This window comes from Amblyomma mixtum, chromosome 5 (assembly GCF_055824585.1).
Source record: "Amblyomma mixtum isolate Tamu chromosome 5, ASM5582458v1, whole genome shotgun sequence".
NCBI lineage: Eukaryota > Metazoa > Arthropoda > Arachnida > Ixodida > Ixodidae > Amblyomma > Amblyomma mixtum.
In genome coordinates, this window is record NC_143016.1 from 38,832,705 (window position 1) to 38,846,869 (window position 14,165).

General features: G+C 47.5%; 1 protein-coding gene across 4 annotated transcripts in view; it reads left to right on the forward strand.

Moving 5' to 3' along the window:
* LOC149341836 (monocarboxylate transporter 13-like) overlaps positions 1–14,165 on the forward strand; it is a 35,428-nt gene that overhangs the window by 3,424 nt on the left and 17,839 nt on the right. For all 4 annotated transcript variants that reach the window (XM_089544072.1, XM_089544071.1, XM_089544073.1 and 1 more), the window contains exons 2-6: positions 1,083–1,297; positions 4,444–4,587; positions 6,546–6,924; positions 8,282–8,576; positions 9,104–9,356. In XM_089544072.1, the coding sequence (XP_089400198.1) occupies positions 1,111–1,297; positions 4,444–4,587; positions 6,546–6,924; positions 8,282–8,576; positions 9,104–9,356 (1,258 nt within the window). In that variant the 5' untranslated portion in view covers positions 1,083–1,110. The remainder of the gene's footprint in view (positions 1–1,082; positions 1,298–4,443; positions 4,588–6,545; positions 6,925–8,281; positions 8,577–9,103; positions 9,357–14,165) is intronic.

A 14,165-nucleotide genomic window follows, 5' to 3' on the forward strand; every position in this document is an offset into this window, starting at 1 on the left:
TCGGTCTCCCGATCGGAACGTCGAGTCGAATAAATATATTTCCTTTAACGAAGCGAATACTTAGCTATATATAAAAAAGCTGGTCCTCCAGCCGAAACGTCGTGAATTAAATCTTGTAATGTTTTTCAATTTCTGGTGACTTTATCTTATATATATATATATATATATATATATATATATATATATATATATATTGTGAACCAAACCAATTGTCAAGATGATATAAAAAGAACGCGTTACAAACCATCAGCTTTATGGACACAGCAAGAAGAGATCAAAATTTTGCGTGCATTCCGACACCTTTGGTAAGTTACGTCTGAACGTGCTGAATAAGGGCATCCCATTTTTTCTCTCGTCAACAGCAGTCCTTAGTACAGTCATGACAGGGAGAGGGAACCGGCAGTTCTAATATTACTCGTAGCGCAATTACAGAAAATGCGACTGCTCGCAAACCGTCACAGCGAGCTCGCATTCAGCAGCCCACAGTGCGGCTAGGCTAGAAAGCTTGGGCAAAAACAGAGCCTGCAATGAACATGGTGGAAGTTAGGACCCCAGCGCTAGTAGGAAATGCTGCTATTCTGTGCCGTGCCTCCGTGTGTGAAAATGAACTCCGTGTAGCTTGGCCTTTAAAGCCGGTCCAGATGGGTGAGCGCGTGACAGTACACTGAGTACCGCAGAGTAGTTCGCATGCGATTCGGTGTACGTCGCAAAAAGAAACAGCTCAAGCGTACAGCGCCGATCTTTAATTTCGACTTCACCGGAGTGACGTTCTGCCACACCGCACCTGTGTGCCAACAGGCTAAGGTTACCCTTCCAAGAAAGCCTGCAGTTGCCTTGCAAGGATGGTGCGCAAATTATGGCACTTTTAATCTGCTATAGAAAACAAACGGCATTAGGGTTATCACTGACGTGTCAAAGCCACCGGCAACAACTGCGAACCCTGTTATGCCGTTCTTATCTGGGGCCGTGCGGGGGCCCAAGGACCGACGTGTCCAAAACTCCCTTGTTCCAAATAAAGTTTTCATCATCATCATTACGCCCTGTTTACCATACAAACGAGCACAGGCTCCCGTTCTGCGCAGACACTAGCGGCCACCGTTCGTGCCCAAAATGGCGTCGCCTGACTCTCGGGCCTGCTGGCTGGTGGCGGCCTCGGCAGCTGTGTACATCTTCTTCGGAACGATGCTGCTAAGATCTGAGCCCATCATGTACGTCGGCTTCATGGACATGCTCAAGGTCAACCGGGAGAAAGCCTCGTGGCCGCCGACGGTCGCCGTCATCATGTCGCAGCTCTCAGGTTTGTGCGCGTATAAGCGGCAGCGACAAAGCACTTGTAACGGAACGCTATGCATATTCATTTTTTCCAACCCTTGGAGCAACAAATTACAACTCGGGAGCGCGGTCAGACAATGCACGCGAGCGCGAAACCGCGTTACAGACACACGCAGGCATTCTCATGGAGAATTTGCTCCATGGGAATCTGTTCTGATGTACACTGGCACGTACACAGATGTCCGATCAGAGACGCTACAAGCCAATGCCCACTACTGAATTAAGAATTTCGAAGCACCCGCAACTGAAGGTGCACTATCTTATCGTTGCCTCCCAGCAACCTGTTTTGGTATAGTGAAGTGCTTTGGGGAGGCGGGATACTCGTTGACGGAGTATAATTAAATTAAGGAAGCAATTAAGTAACTAAGACAGCTAACTATCGTAGAAGACTTATTAAGCAGAGCCGTTAGCTGTTCAGACAAGCACTGGCCCAAGGTGCGAGCCCTAGACGTGGATGAAAATTTCAACGTGAAAAGCATTTAGCTGCAATTCTATACGCAACTTCTATCAAATGTCGTTTAGAAATCACGAACTTAATTCACGCTAAACTGGCGCTGGGGAGGACGAATAAATTGCCACCAGATATGTAATAACGCACGGGAAAGAAGCCCTGCGCCAAGCTGGACAGAAACCAACGCCGGCTTGCAGAATGCACCTCGCCTTGCGAATTGTGATCTTGCTACACCGACACGCGCATGTGCTTGCGGCTGGGGTGGCACAATACAGCGCCACATCGCACCATCCTTGAACACTACTGCCGCCCCAAAGATGGCAGCAGTAACTGGGGAGCCAGATGGCTCGAATGTCAGGAACCGTTTTCGATTGACGCCAAAGCATCACCACTTTGACGCCCAGTCACGAAAGTGCTTATAGTTTCGGCGACGAGCAGCCTATGTGGTAAAGATCAGAAAGCGGCCAAGGTGACCTACGCCAAAATGTTTCACCCGACCAAAGCCAGGAAATATTTATGTATAAGGGAGGTCTAGCCCCATTAATGACATTATTTACGGCTAGCACCATTTACGACCCTTCCTGCAATGTGCTTCGTCGATTATACAAAACAATTCATGTTCGCGTTTACTTTCAATGACCAGCTAAACTGCATCTTTTTTTTAACAGCCAGGGTTTCAAGAAATATGTCGATTTTTTTCCAACCCCTACGGCTGCGCTTGGGGAGATGCTAATGAGTAATTACTACATTGTCTTTTCAGCAGTGCTGTGTGCTGGAACATGCAGAGAAACGCCCGGCGGGCCACCAGTAACGCACCATCGTCGGACAGCCAACGCCAATTTCGTGTCTTACTAACAGTGCATCTCTTAATGGCCAGTTTGCCAGTTTAGCGTCGTGGATGGTGTACGTGGCCGCATCTGATCACGTGACCATACCATGCACGCAGTTCGCGCTGCCTTTGTCGTCTGCAGGTGGAGGCGTGTGTTCAGGCCTGATCACGTGGCCACTTGTAGCTCTTCCTCGCCTGCAGGTGACCGATTCGTGCACCGTACACGCGGACTGTGCTTCGCCCATCGTGTAAACTTCGTTCTCAGCGGGTGAAAGCATGGTCATAAGACGCTTCGAAACGCTTCGAGACACTTCTCGGGCGCCCTGTGAGTTGTCTTCGTAAGTTATAAACAGTTCTGAGGAATTCCTGCGCACTACCTTGACGGAGGAGGTGAAAGGGGCACGACTGCGATACTCGGCAATGCGCAATCAGAGAGCAGCTGTTTTAATATCACTGGACGATTACGGTAATCGTTAAGGTAGCAATAAACGCGCCGCCACAGCGGAAACTCAGCGCCGGCACCACCTAAATCCAGCAGTGTTAGCTGCTAAAGCAGAAGCGCAGCACTGACGTCGACAACAAGATCTAGCATTGAAGGCCAGTTCAATAAAACAATTTGCAGATCATAAATAACAACAACACTTCTACATTCCAACACAGAAATCACCCACAACTGAGCTGTAAAGCGCATTGTCAAGTATCGTAATCACGGGTCGCTTTTTTTTTTCCTCTTAACTCAGCATGCGCCTTTGAACGCGCCCTCGTTTCCTTCAGCACACAAAAAAGTTTGGGTGGTTTAGCAATGCTGAGCATACAATATTGTGCGAAAGCGTAGCTTTTTGCACCGTCATGCACCTGAAAGCGCAGTTGACGTGTCCAATGACCCACGTTGCCAGTTATGCGCGTCAACTTTTTCATCGTCAGTGCCAATTTACACAAGGTACGCCGGCGGCCTATGCTGAAATGCGGTTTTTCTGCAGCAATATTTTAAGCGTTAATGCGTATTGCTGTAGTGCCGCGTTTCGGCCACAACGTTGTCCACGCCAACGCATGCGGCGCACATGTGTCACTACCGCCACATAACTCAAAGCGCGAATATTAGTTTGATAGCAATATTAGTTGATGGTTGGTTGCTTGGTTTATGGACTTTAACGTCCCAAAGCGACTAAGGCTATCAGACACGCCGTAGTGGAGGGTTCCGGAAATTTCGACCACCTGGGGTTCTTTAACGTGCACTGACATGGCACAGTTCACGGGCCTCTGGAATTTCTCCTCCAAAGAAATTCAACCGCCGCGGCCGGGATCGAACCCGCGTCTTTCTGGTCAGCAGCCGAGCGCCATAACCACTGAGCCACCGCTGCGGCTATTAGTTGATGAGGAACACGATGTGCAATTCACAGCGCGAGAGTGCGTTGCCGTTTAGCTCGAGGCATGTTCGGCTGCGGTGACAGCCTATTGCTCTTCGCGCAGTGGCCAGCAATGGTTACCTGTTCGCGCTGCCGCGTGTTCGAATCGCAGTCGTGTATATTTATTTGATTTATTTACTCCACTTGGCGCAAACATAGCAGGACCTTGCTCGGGGTTTACCCATCGGAATAGTGCTTCCACACTAAAAGTGAAATGGCGCAAATGGTGGCTCATTAAGTAATTCGGCAGTTAGTGCTAATGCAGCGCAAACCCCGAAGGGTGGAGGGAAGAACACCGGGATCGTAGAAAATCATGTCAAGGGTCTCTGCCAACGTGAAGGAACGCAGTGTGTGATCTTGGACAAGACGGACGCTGCCTGCAGCTCAGCAAAATGCAAAGCATTGCTTCATTGCACTGATCGCAGGCCCCCTGTGTGGTGTGCTGGGCTTGTGGGTCTCGGATCGTGTTCTGCTTGTGGCCGGCGCCCTGCTCTGCGCACTGCCAGTTATGTTCTGCGCACTATCGCAGAGCCTCGGTCTGACCATATTTCTCTACGGCGTCCTCTACGGTAAGCCTATTGACTGAATCGCTCCTGTAAGTGTGGTGCAGCCAAAAATTAAATGAAACATCGTTATGCGGCCGAAGAAGCAACTTAAGATGTGCGCAGCCGAAAGCATCATGGTCATTTAATGACAACTGTGAACGTGCAGTCTTAACCAGCTTTCAAAACTAATCAAAATACATCCAGAATAATAAGTAAGACAACCACTATAATAGAATGTAAAGTTGGGCTAGTTGGTATGTGTTCACTGGGGCAGAACACATACAAACTACTATAACCGCAGCAGGCCTTTGTTTTAGAAGTCTATGAGTCTCCCACTTGATTTACTGCACTGCTTGAACCTATCTGCATATGTTCACAACACTGTAAGACACGACCGCCCTTTGCATGTTTCAATACTTCAACCCCCGTTTCGGTTGACTAGAAAAATCTCCTTCGGCAATTTCAACCTCCCGCCCACTCGCAATGTATATAGTGAAGGTTTAATGCAGTTTGCTGGTGTAAAAATGCTGAACATCCTATACCCATTTCTATGAGAGTCACGGAATTTCGCTGATGCACTTGAAAAACATCTCATAGAAAAAACTGATGTGCCCTGACATTTTAATTTCCTCCTGTTTTGTAACGCAAGTTTTTATTTCCATTCGATGTCCATTTGATCATTCTAACTGCATGTTGATTAATATATTTGCGATTGTTGTCATAGCATGATTAACTGCTATATTTATGTTCTTTCCGAGTGTTGTATCAGTGCTGCCTTTAGAGCTTATTGCTATGTACTTTTGAGATTGGCCACGAACAAGCCGTTGGCTATGGGTCCAAAAAGAAATGTGAAGTAAACTGACGTGTGTTTTGAAGTTTACGGTCGAAAATGCGTGTCGTGGAGCTGTGAGCATGAGTTGGGGACTTTTTCGAAAAAGCATTGCATGTCGTCAGGACGCTTCATGCGCTGCAGGCGTCCTGGTCTTCTTTCTTAAAAGGGGTCAGTCTCATGCAAGGTAACGTCTGCTTTCACTGCAAATTCCACAGTGATCAGTTCGAGATCCTGCCGCTTCTTTATCTCAATGACATGGCAATGTCTGTTTTTTATTCCTGCGACGCGTAAGCAAGAGACCAACCACAAGGTTTCTTTTTTGTTTTTATGAAAGTGAACCGCTAATTTTCGGCTGGAACACGAGTTGCGACTAAAATGAAAACCAGTAAAGAGCTATCGTATTTTAACTGAACTGCAATATTGCATGACTTGCACCTCTATATGCTTTTAGACTGCCTCCTTGAACCCGTTTGCACTCTTACAACGCTAACGTTGCAGAGATTTTGCAGCGGTTAGTAGCATACCAGCTGAGACTCACTTCATTTTCATGAAGCGACTTACTTGCTGATCTCTCTCATTCTAGTTCAACTTAGGTGAACGTTGTCTGGAAATCGCAGCGAACGGCGGTATAAAGCCTGTGTTGATAAAACTAATTGTCCAATGATAAAGCTGTCAGCCTTGCAATGCAGAGAACCAAAATACCCTACGCGACCGACATTAAAATGGTGTGCACCAAGGATACGAACAAATTATGGGTGTCAAATGTTGCGCTACATTCTCCCATCGCATTTAAATAAGGAGTCCGAAATGATTAACACCTAATAGCAGATTTGTTATTTTTGTTTCTTTTGTTTTCCGAAAGTGCCATGTCATGTACCACTGCAATGCCTCTGTAGGGTGCTTCGGCCTCGTCAAGCCTCTCCATTGGCTTTTTGTCGGCGCATCCAACATCGTCATGATGTTAAATCAAATGATTCTGAACTTTAGGCCGAACATGAACCCAAATTCTTTTTGAAAGATTCCGAAGGTTTCTACCCGAATCGAATCCTGCAAAAGAGAAGTACATTTTCGTCTAGTTGTGAGTGCGTAGCTGAGCCGCTGCAAGGGTTGGCAGCCTCGACTTGTTTCTCTCGAACTGTCTCGAGCGCAGGCCTTGGCTTGGCTTGCGCGGAGCTGCTGCCGTTCACGGTGGTGGCCCGCCACTTCGTCCGCTACCGGGGCGTGGCCATAGGCCTCGTCTTCGCGGCGGCCGCCACATCGGGCTTCGTGTTTCCACTCATCACCGAAGCACTGCGGAAAGCTTTGGAATTCCACACAGTGCTGCTCGTACTGGGCTCCCTGGAACTGCTGATGCTCTTGGGCTGCATCTTCGTCGACCGGGTGCCGGCTAGTGACGACAGCGCCTGCCTTGGCAACGGCTCCGCTCAACCAGCCTCGCCTCCAGTTGCTGCCGAGCCCACCTGCTCCAACAGCTTCGACACATCGTCTCTGGAGAAGGCCTGCTGTGCAGATCTCCCCGTTATTCCAAAGTGAGCAGACGTCCGCTTCCATCTCCACCGCGGTTTCGGTGGTTGTCGAGCGCTCGCACAATCGTCCGTGAAGCTAACGCGGTTAAGAGCGTTTTCTCGAATCCTGTCACATGCAGGTTGCACCGGTAACATTCACCGAACCGTGGACGCAACGTCTTATGCTTTTCATCTATAAATACTGCTCACCAGTATAAATGGGTGCGCAAACAAAACACCTACGTTACGCAATGCTCTAGCATATATTCTAAGTCTGTAGTCCGTAAGTCTGCAGTCCGTCTGGAGATCATATGTGAGAGGGAACTCTGTCGCGTGTCAGGAACAGGAAAAGAAGGCGATGCCGCATCATGTGACCTCGGACAATAGACAACCACATTTTAATGCGCACTCTGAAACCTAAATTCTACGATGGAGTCACGTGAGGCTTCGAAAATAGGTTTGAGACGTGCTGCTCTGCTTATAATGTACATTCAATTGAGCTGCTGGAGGTAAATGGCAGAAACTTTCTGAATATATCTCCTTCTTTTCGAAAAACCTCGTGTTTAAATTGAGGCGTATGCGATATATTGAACAAAAGAGCTCGAAAGAGTTTAAAGTGTGCGCTGCGTTGCAAGGTGCCGCAACTGCAACATACAACGTGGCAGTTGTTGCTGTTTTAGGTGAAATTACGAATGTACGAAGGGCCGCTAGAACAACGAGCAGATTAAGGAAATAAAACTAACTTACTAGCGTCAGGTGGTTTAAGAGGGCAGAAAACAAACTTTATTCGCGCTAACTTTATCTGCAGAAGAGCGTTACTGTCCTGAATTCCATAGCCAGCCAGCATACCGGATACCTTTCAAGAGCCCCGTGCGCGAAAAGCTTGCGTGGAGCTCGCTGCGGTTTATTTAGACAGTCAGGATGCTGCTTACTGGTCAGCCACCGCTGTAACCAGTAGTCCGTTGCGTCAGCTCAAGCAGCTAGTGGTATTGCTTGAGACTACACCTGTTGAAGACGTCGCGTAGTCGATCCTCTATTGCTGAAGCTTCGCCGTGCGCTCGACCTTCTACGGACATTCTTTCAGCAGCCTAGCACTGAGACAACTCATTGAGCTTCTCGCGCCTGCACCTCTGTCCCTCTGCAAAGGTTAGTGATGAACTTCTCACAGGAGCTTTTTTTACAGCATCATAAGGAGCGGAATGACGCGGAAAAGAAAGCAGAAAATGTGAAGATAGACACTACGTGAGTCACGTGCTATAGATTAATGCGTATGTACGACTAACTTCTACTCGAGTCCGTGGTAACGCAATATATCAAGCGTGTGTACACCGTGATATTAGTGCGAGTAAGCGCGTTTCATTGAAGCGTCCTTCTGCTGCAGGTACGCCGCAGAGAACCATCAGGCAGACGAGACGGTCGCATTGCTTGGCGGAGAGCGACAGCTTACGTGGAAGACTTTGACGGGCAACCTGCGTTTCCTGGCATCCCCGGTGTTTCTGCACGTGGCTGTGTCGCGGGCAGTGACGATCTTCGTGGCCTCGTCCTTCGTACTGACCGTCGTAGACTTCGGCACAGACATCGGTCTGCTCGGCTACGAAGCCGTCTCTCTGGTCACTGCAGTCGCTGTGGGTGACTTGCTGTCTCGGATAGGCACAGGTCTACTCCTGGACTCGAAGGTGACCCTTGGGAGTGCGAAACCGAGTTTATAAGTCTTAGCAACGATAGCCGGTGTGTCGCAGCTAGTGCCTACCGGTTATGAGGCTGTTTGCGACTGCTCTTCACTTATGTTCACAGCGCGGTATGTCACCGGTGGCCACGTCATTCATACATGCTTTGTGGCAACAAATACTAGGTCTTACGGGCAGATTTTATTGTGAGGCCCTCGTTCTTTGACCTGAAAAAATCTGACCTGTGGTTTCGTCATCCAACCCAGTATTCGGGGCCACGTACCACGAATAAATGACGTGACCCACCGGTGACTCACGAAGCAGTGAGCGTGGTTAATAGTGTCCTTTTAAATTGCGAGTGCATGCCCGTAGCTTCTTCTTATGCTGAGCCCTGTCTCACCACACTGACTTCTCAGTCATCCAAGCAATGCGAAAACAACAGGAAAACCTGCCGTTAGCAATTATTTTTTGTTTGCGCGTAACCTTCACTGTATGCTGCTTGTCACGTCTTTTAGTGACGCTTCTCCTTGGCACAGTTGGTGAGCGGCGAAGCCTTGATGATGTGGAGCTTCGCCTTGCAAACAGCCAGCATGGTTCTGATGTCGCTCACGAAAAAGTACTGGGTTCTCCTGGCAGTCTGCTTCTTCACGGGCCTCACGTCCGGTAGCAGGGTATCAACCACAACCGTCATGGTGACGGAGCTGTTCGACCACAAGCTGCTGCCGCTCAGCCTGGGCGTCACGAACATGGTCGGAGGGTTATTCTGCCTCGCGCGGCCGCCCCTCATTGGTGAGTGAGCCGTTCTTCTAGCCTGCAGCGCACAAGATGCTTTCAACATTTACGATCGTTAAATTGTGCAGACCATCATACACACGGGTGGTCAGGGCTACACAGACACCGTGACTAGCTTTCTTGTGTTGTTTCTTTTCATTCAAGATGCAACACTAGCCACGAAACACTGCGAGATGTCAACATATAGTGGTACGTGGTATGTGATATGTGATATGTGATATTTAAGGTGCCAAAGCTGGACAAGTGAGACACCGTAATCATGAGCTTAGAATTAATTTCCATTACCTTGTGTCCTCTAATGTTCACCGGTATCGAATAACAAACGGGCTTTTAAGGAATGACATGCTTTTAGCTCGCATTCTTAGAAAATTGTGGCTCCGGAAATTGTCCATATCTGAAGCCGAACATGAGGGCGAACCTGACACCGTACATGAGGCCGAACTTATCCGAAATATATTTCGAAACTTTCCGTGCGAATGGCATCCAGCAGAGAAAACTTGGGCACCGAGAGGGATTCGAACCACTGGCGGCGCAGACTCTGCCAACACAGAATTTTTATATTTTTACTTCGTGGAATAAAAACAACCTCATTTGCCTTCCTTGTTCTTTGTTTAATTATGCCGCATTTTGCAATCCCGTCAAACTTTTTTACACCAACATCACGCTGTCACTCCGCCCGCACGTATAGCTGACTGCGCATCATATCCCTTTCAGGTGCTGAGTCCACATACCTAGGCGCGACTTTAACACTATTAAACCTCGCCTATACAAGGTGTAATTTCCACAGAAAGGTAGTTCAAAAAAATACGTACTATACTATAAATGCGAAATATGCGGGCCGAGTATGTGTTATCATTAGTGTTCCCCCCGGAAGGAGCAGCCGCTCCAGTCGACGGGTTCAGACCGTACGAAATGGTGACGTGATCCAATCTGTCATTCATTGGGTGACACGCTTTACCTCCGCTCCACTCTCCGGATCCAATCCAGTAATCACAGTGTGACAAAACATGCCCCCTCCCACACACCCCCACCCGCCACCCGTCTCCTCCCATCCTCTCTTTTCGTCTTCCCTCTCCCTCTGCTCTGAAAGTGAAGAGAAATATTTCCCTCCTTCCACTCTGCCACCTGCCGACCGAGGCTTCACACGGGCGGACAGATTTTTTCACCATGGTTGGTTGGTTGGTTGGTTTATTGGGTTTAACGTCCCAAAGCGACTAAGGCTATGAGAGACGCCGTAGTGGAGGGCTCCGGAAATTTCGACCACCTGGGGTTCTTTAACGTGCACTGACATCGCACAGTACACGGGCCTCTAGAATTTCTCCTCCAAAGAAATTCCAGCCGCCGCGGCCGGGATCGAACCCGCGTCTTTTGGGTCAGCAGCCGAGCACCATAGCCACTGAGCCACCGCGGCGGCTTTTCACCATGGGGTTCCACTGCTAACTTCAGGGCAGGCACCAAGTCTGAAAACCTTGGGCAGAAGCATACCGAGGCAGGCAAGCAAAATGAACCCGGCACTTCGTTTTTGTTTCTTAAATGAATAGCTACGTGTTTTACGATAGCTCATATTAATCCCGTACCAAAGCGCACTGTTCTCTGAACAGAGACTTCGTTGAACCCGGAGCTTCTGCGTGTAGATCCATCACGCGGTTTTGCCACAGGCTAAATATTTAGTCCAATGAGAACAAAAACCTTACACGCAATCCTAGAGCCTTCCATTAGTGACAGAAATCTCGTAGTGTAGTGTGTGATGTCAATGTCCTTCTTAATAGTCCATTGAAGAATGCCCAAAAAGCACGTAGCCTCACTACACAGCACGAAGCAATGAACAATAGCCGTTGGTAGCTCACGCAGGCGGCATTTCACTGACCACGGCACAGACATCACCTTGGCGGAAGCCATGTCTTGATGGGTAAGATCGACATGTGGATTTTAATAAAGAAGGTTTTTGAAGCCGACATGCACCGGGTGAACTCGCTTTAATACATTGCTGTCAAGAAAGCCTTGGTAAGCCTGCCGGTACAGGGGCACTGTAAACAAATAGTCGATCAAACACTTTATCAATCTGTGTTCTGCAGAGGCCATATAAGTATATACTAACGCAAAGCGCGCTGTGAAGAAATAAGAAAATCTCAGAAACTTTGCTGATGGCTGTGTCTGGTCAGCGCAAACAGAAAAAGCAAGTGAGCACTTATTCGTATTATAAGCACAGCTACCAGAAAGCGATGGTCTCACATTTTGAAAACGAAAAACCGAGAACGGTGTTGGTAGACATATGCACAAAGCCGATTCCACCAGACCCTAGAGGGAGAATTATCTCGACGGATGGGCTCCCATTGATAGCACCACATGAAGATTGCTAAAACCCTACGCAGCATCTGTATCTTCTGTCTGGCACAATGTATCAATTGTAATACATAGACATGCTTCGGAACGAAGATGTAGCACACTTATGGCAGCGCAAAACACGGAGAGCTGCTGACCCATTCAAGCTTGCTTTTGTCACTTCATAGACAAGATTTGCGAATCCCAGTACGCTCCACTTTTGGAAAAATTGATCTAAAGGAACCCGCCGCGGGGGGCTCAGTGGTTAGAGCGCTCTACTACTGAGCCGGAGTTCCCAAGTTCTCATTCGGCCGCGGCGGCCGCGTTTCGGTGAAGGCGAAATGCCAAAGGCGCTAGTGTGCTGTGCGATGTCAGTGTACGTTAAAGATCCCCAGGTGGTCGAAATTATTGTGCAGCCCTCCACTCGGCACCTCTTCCTTTCTTCTTTCACTCCATCCTTTATCCTTTATCTTACGACGCGGTTCGAGTGTCCACCGCGATGTGAGACAGTTGACAGCAGCGGTGACCTAGTGGCTGAGCATCCGCCTCGCATGCGGGAGATACGGGGTTCGAACCCCAGCGCCGTCGGGTACCCACTGGTGGTACAATGGGTACAAGCTTCGTGCGGCCTGGTGTTCGGTTTATTCAGGGTGAAATGCTTGGGAAATGGGTTTCTGTCCCCACCTTGAGCAAACTAAAATACCTTGTTCCTTGGAGCTCATTGGCCGCAGATGCCCTTGCACCACTGTCATCATGTGAGACAGTTACTCCGCGATTTCCTCTCCACAAAAACCAATTTAAAATTTTAAACCCCGAAGTACTTTCGAGTTCCTGCTTATATATGTCACCAAAAAGACTTGGCATTGTACCCAAACACCCTTCGATTTATCGAAGTTAAAAGCAGCGCCAGAGCTCTCGCCAAATTTTCAATACGAAGCCTCGAGCTCCGCGTCTTTTAAATGGAGTCTCTCGAGTTCTGCGGTGAATATAGTCGTCTGCGCAACCTTTTTTCCGTACGTTCTGCGCCGCGTATGTTTGCGAGGGCTCCTCAAGAGCGGGCAAGTGCTTTGGCGCTATAGCGACCAGTCTTGTACACGTTAGCAAAAATAACCAAGTGCAATTATTTCATCTAAAATGCTACTGAAATGGTCAGTAACTGAGCAATTAGACAGAAGTAGTCGATTACTATTGCGTTACTTTTCATCCATGGTTTGCCCATATTATATTCATATTTTATTTTATTAACACTGTGTTAAACAATGCGTTCTTCAGTCACTTTGCAACAGCCTTGTAATCCGGCTTGCCAGATTGTTGCGCCCATCATTACTTAGCAATTTATCCTGTTGCGGTAAATCCAAAAAAATCTCAAAAATTATTCATGCCATGAAACAATTACCAGCCACCGGCATTCACTCTATTAACACGAAACTTTTAAAAGCACTAAAAAGTGTTCCTCAATTATTTTGCCTAAAATATTCCGTCACTTCTCAGATAAGGGTATGATGCCATAATGCTGGAAGATAAGGAAGGTGATTTCAGCACATAAATCTGGAAATCGATACTACATCATAACTATCGCCCAATTTAAATCACCAGTATTGCTTGTAAGATCATCAAACATGTCCTAATTTTATATGTAGTAAAGATCTTAGAATCGAACTCATTTTTCCATCACGCACATGATTTCCGCGGGTCATACTCATGGGACACAACTTCTTTTATTCACTCATAAATTACATGAAATCTTGACCACCATTTCATTGCAGACTGCTTTTTTAGACTTCGCCAAAGCGTTCGATAAGGTTTGTCATCGGCTCTTGCTGCTAAAGCTGCGCATATGATAGGGCCTGTTTGATCTTTTTGCTCTTTTTTTCTCGAAATAACAACCGACGCTGACGCAAGCGCAATTCAAACTGACATTAGCAATATCTCCTCCTGGCTCCAAACATCGCAAATAACGCTTAACGTTAAGAAATGTGAATTCATGCGCATATTCAGAACTTGCAACTTGTCCACGTATCACCTCAACAATACCGTTCTTGAATCTGTCACGTCATAGAAGTAGCTGGGAATTCAGTTCACTTCCAATCTCAGCTGGAAAACTTACGTCAAATTCATCATCCACAAAGCTAGCTGTATGCTAGGATACCTGAACGCAACTTTCTTTAACCCCTGCTGACATTAAGCTTCTCTTCTGCAAAACAATAGTTCGTTCCCAGCATGAGTATACAATCTGAGACCCATGTATTCATGATTATATTAACGAGATAGAAATGATTCAAAACAATTCAGCTCGTTTCATCTTCTCAGACTGTTACCGCAATTTCAGCATATCTGCAGTGAAATCTAACCAAAAGTTTTTACCACTTGGATCCCGTCGTAAGCTTTCACGGCTGCATCTGTTTCATAAGATATATTATCAAGATATTCTACACAATAAATTGCTCATTCCAACTTCATATGGGTCATCGCGATAAGACCACA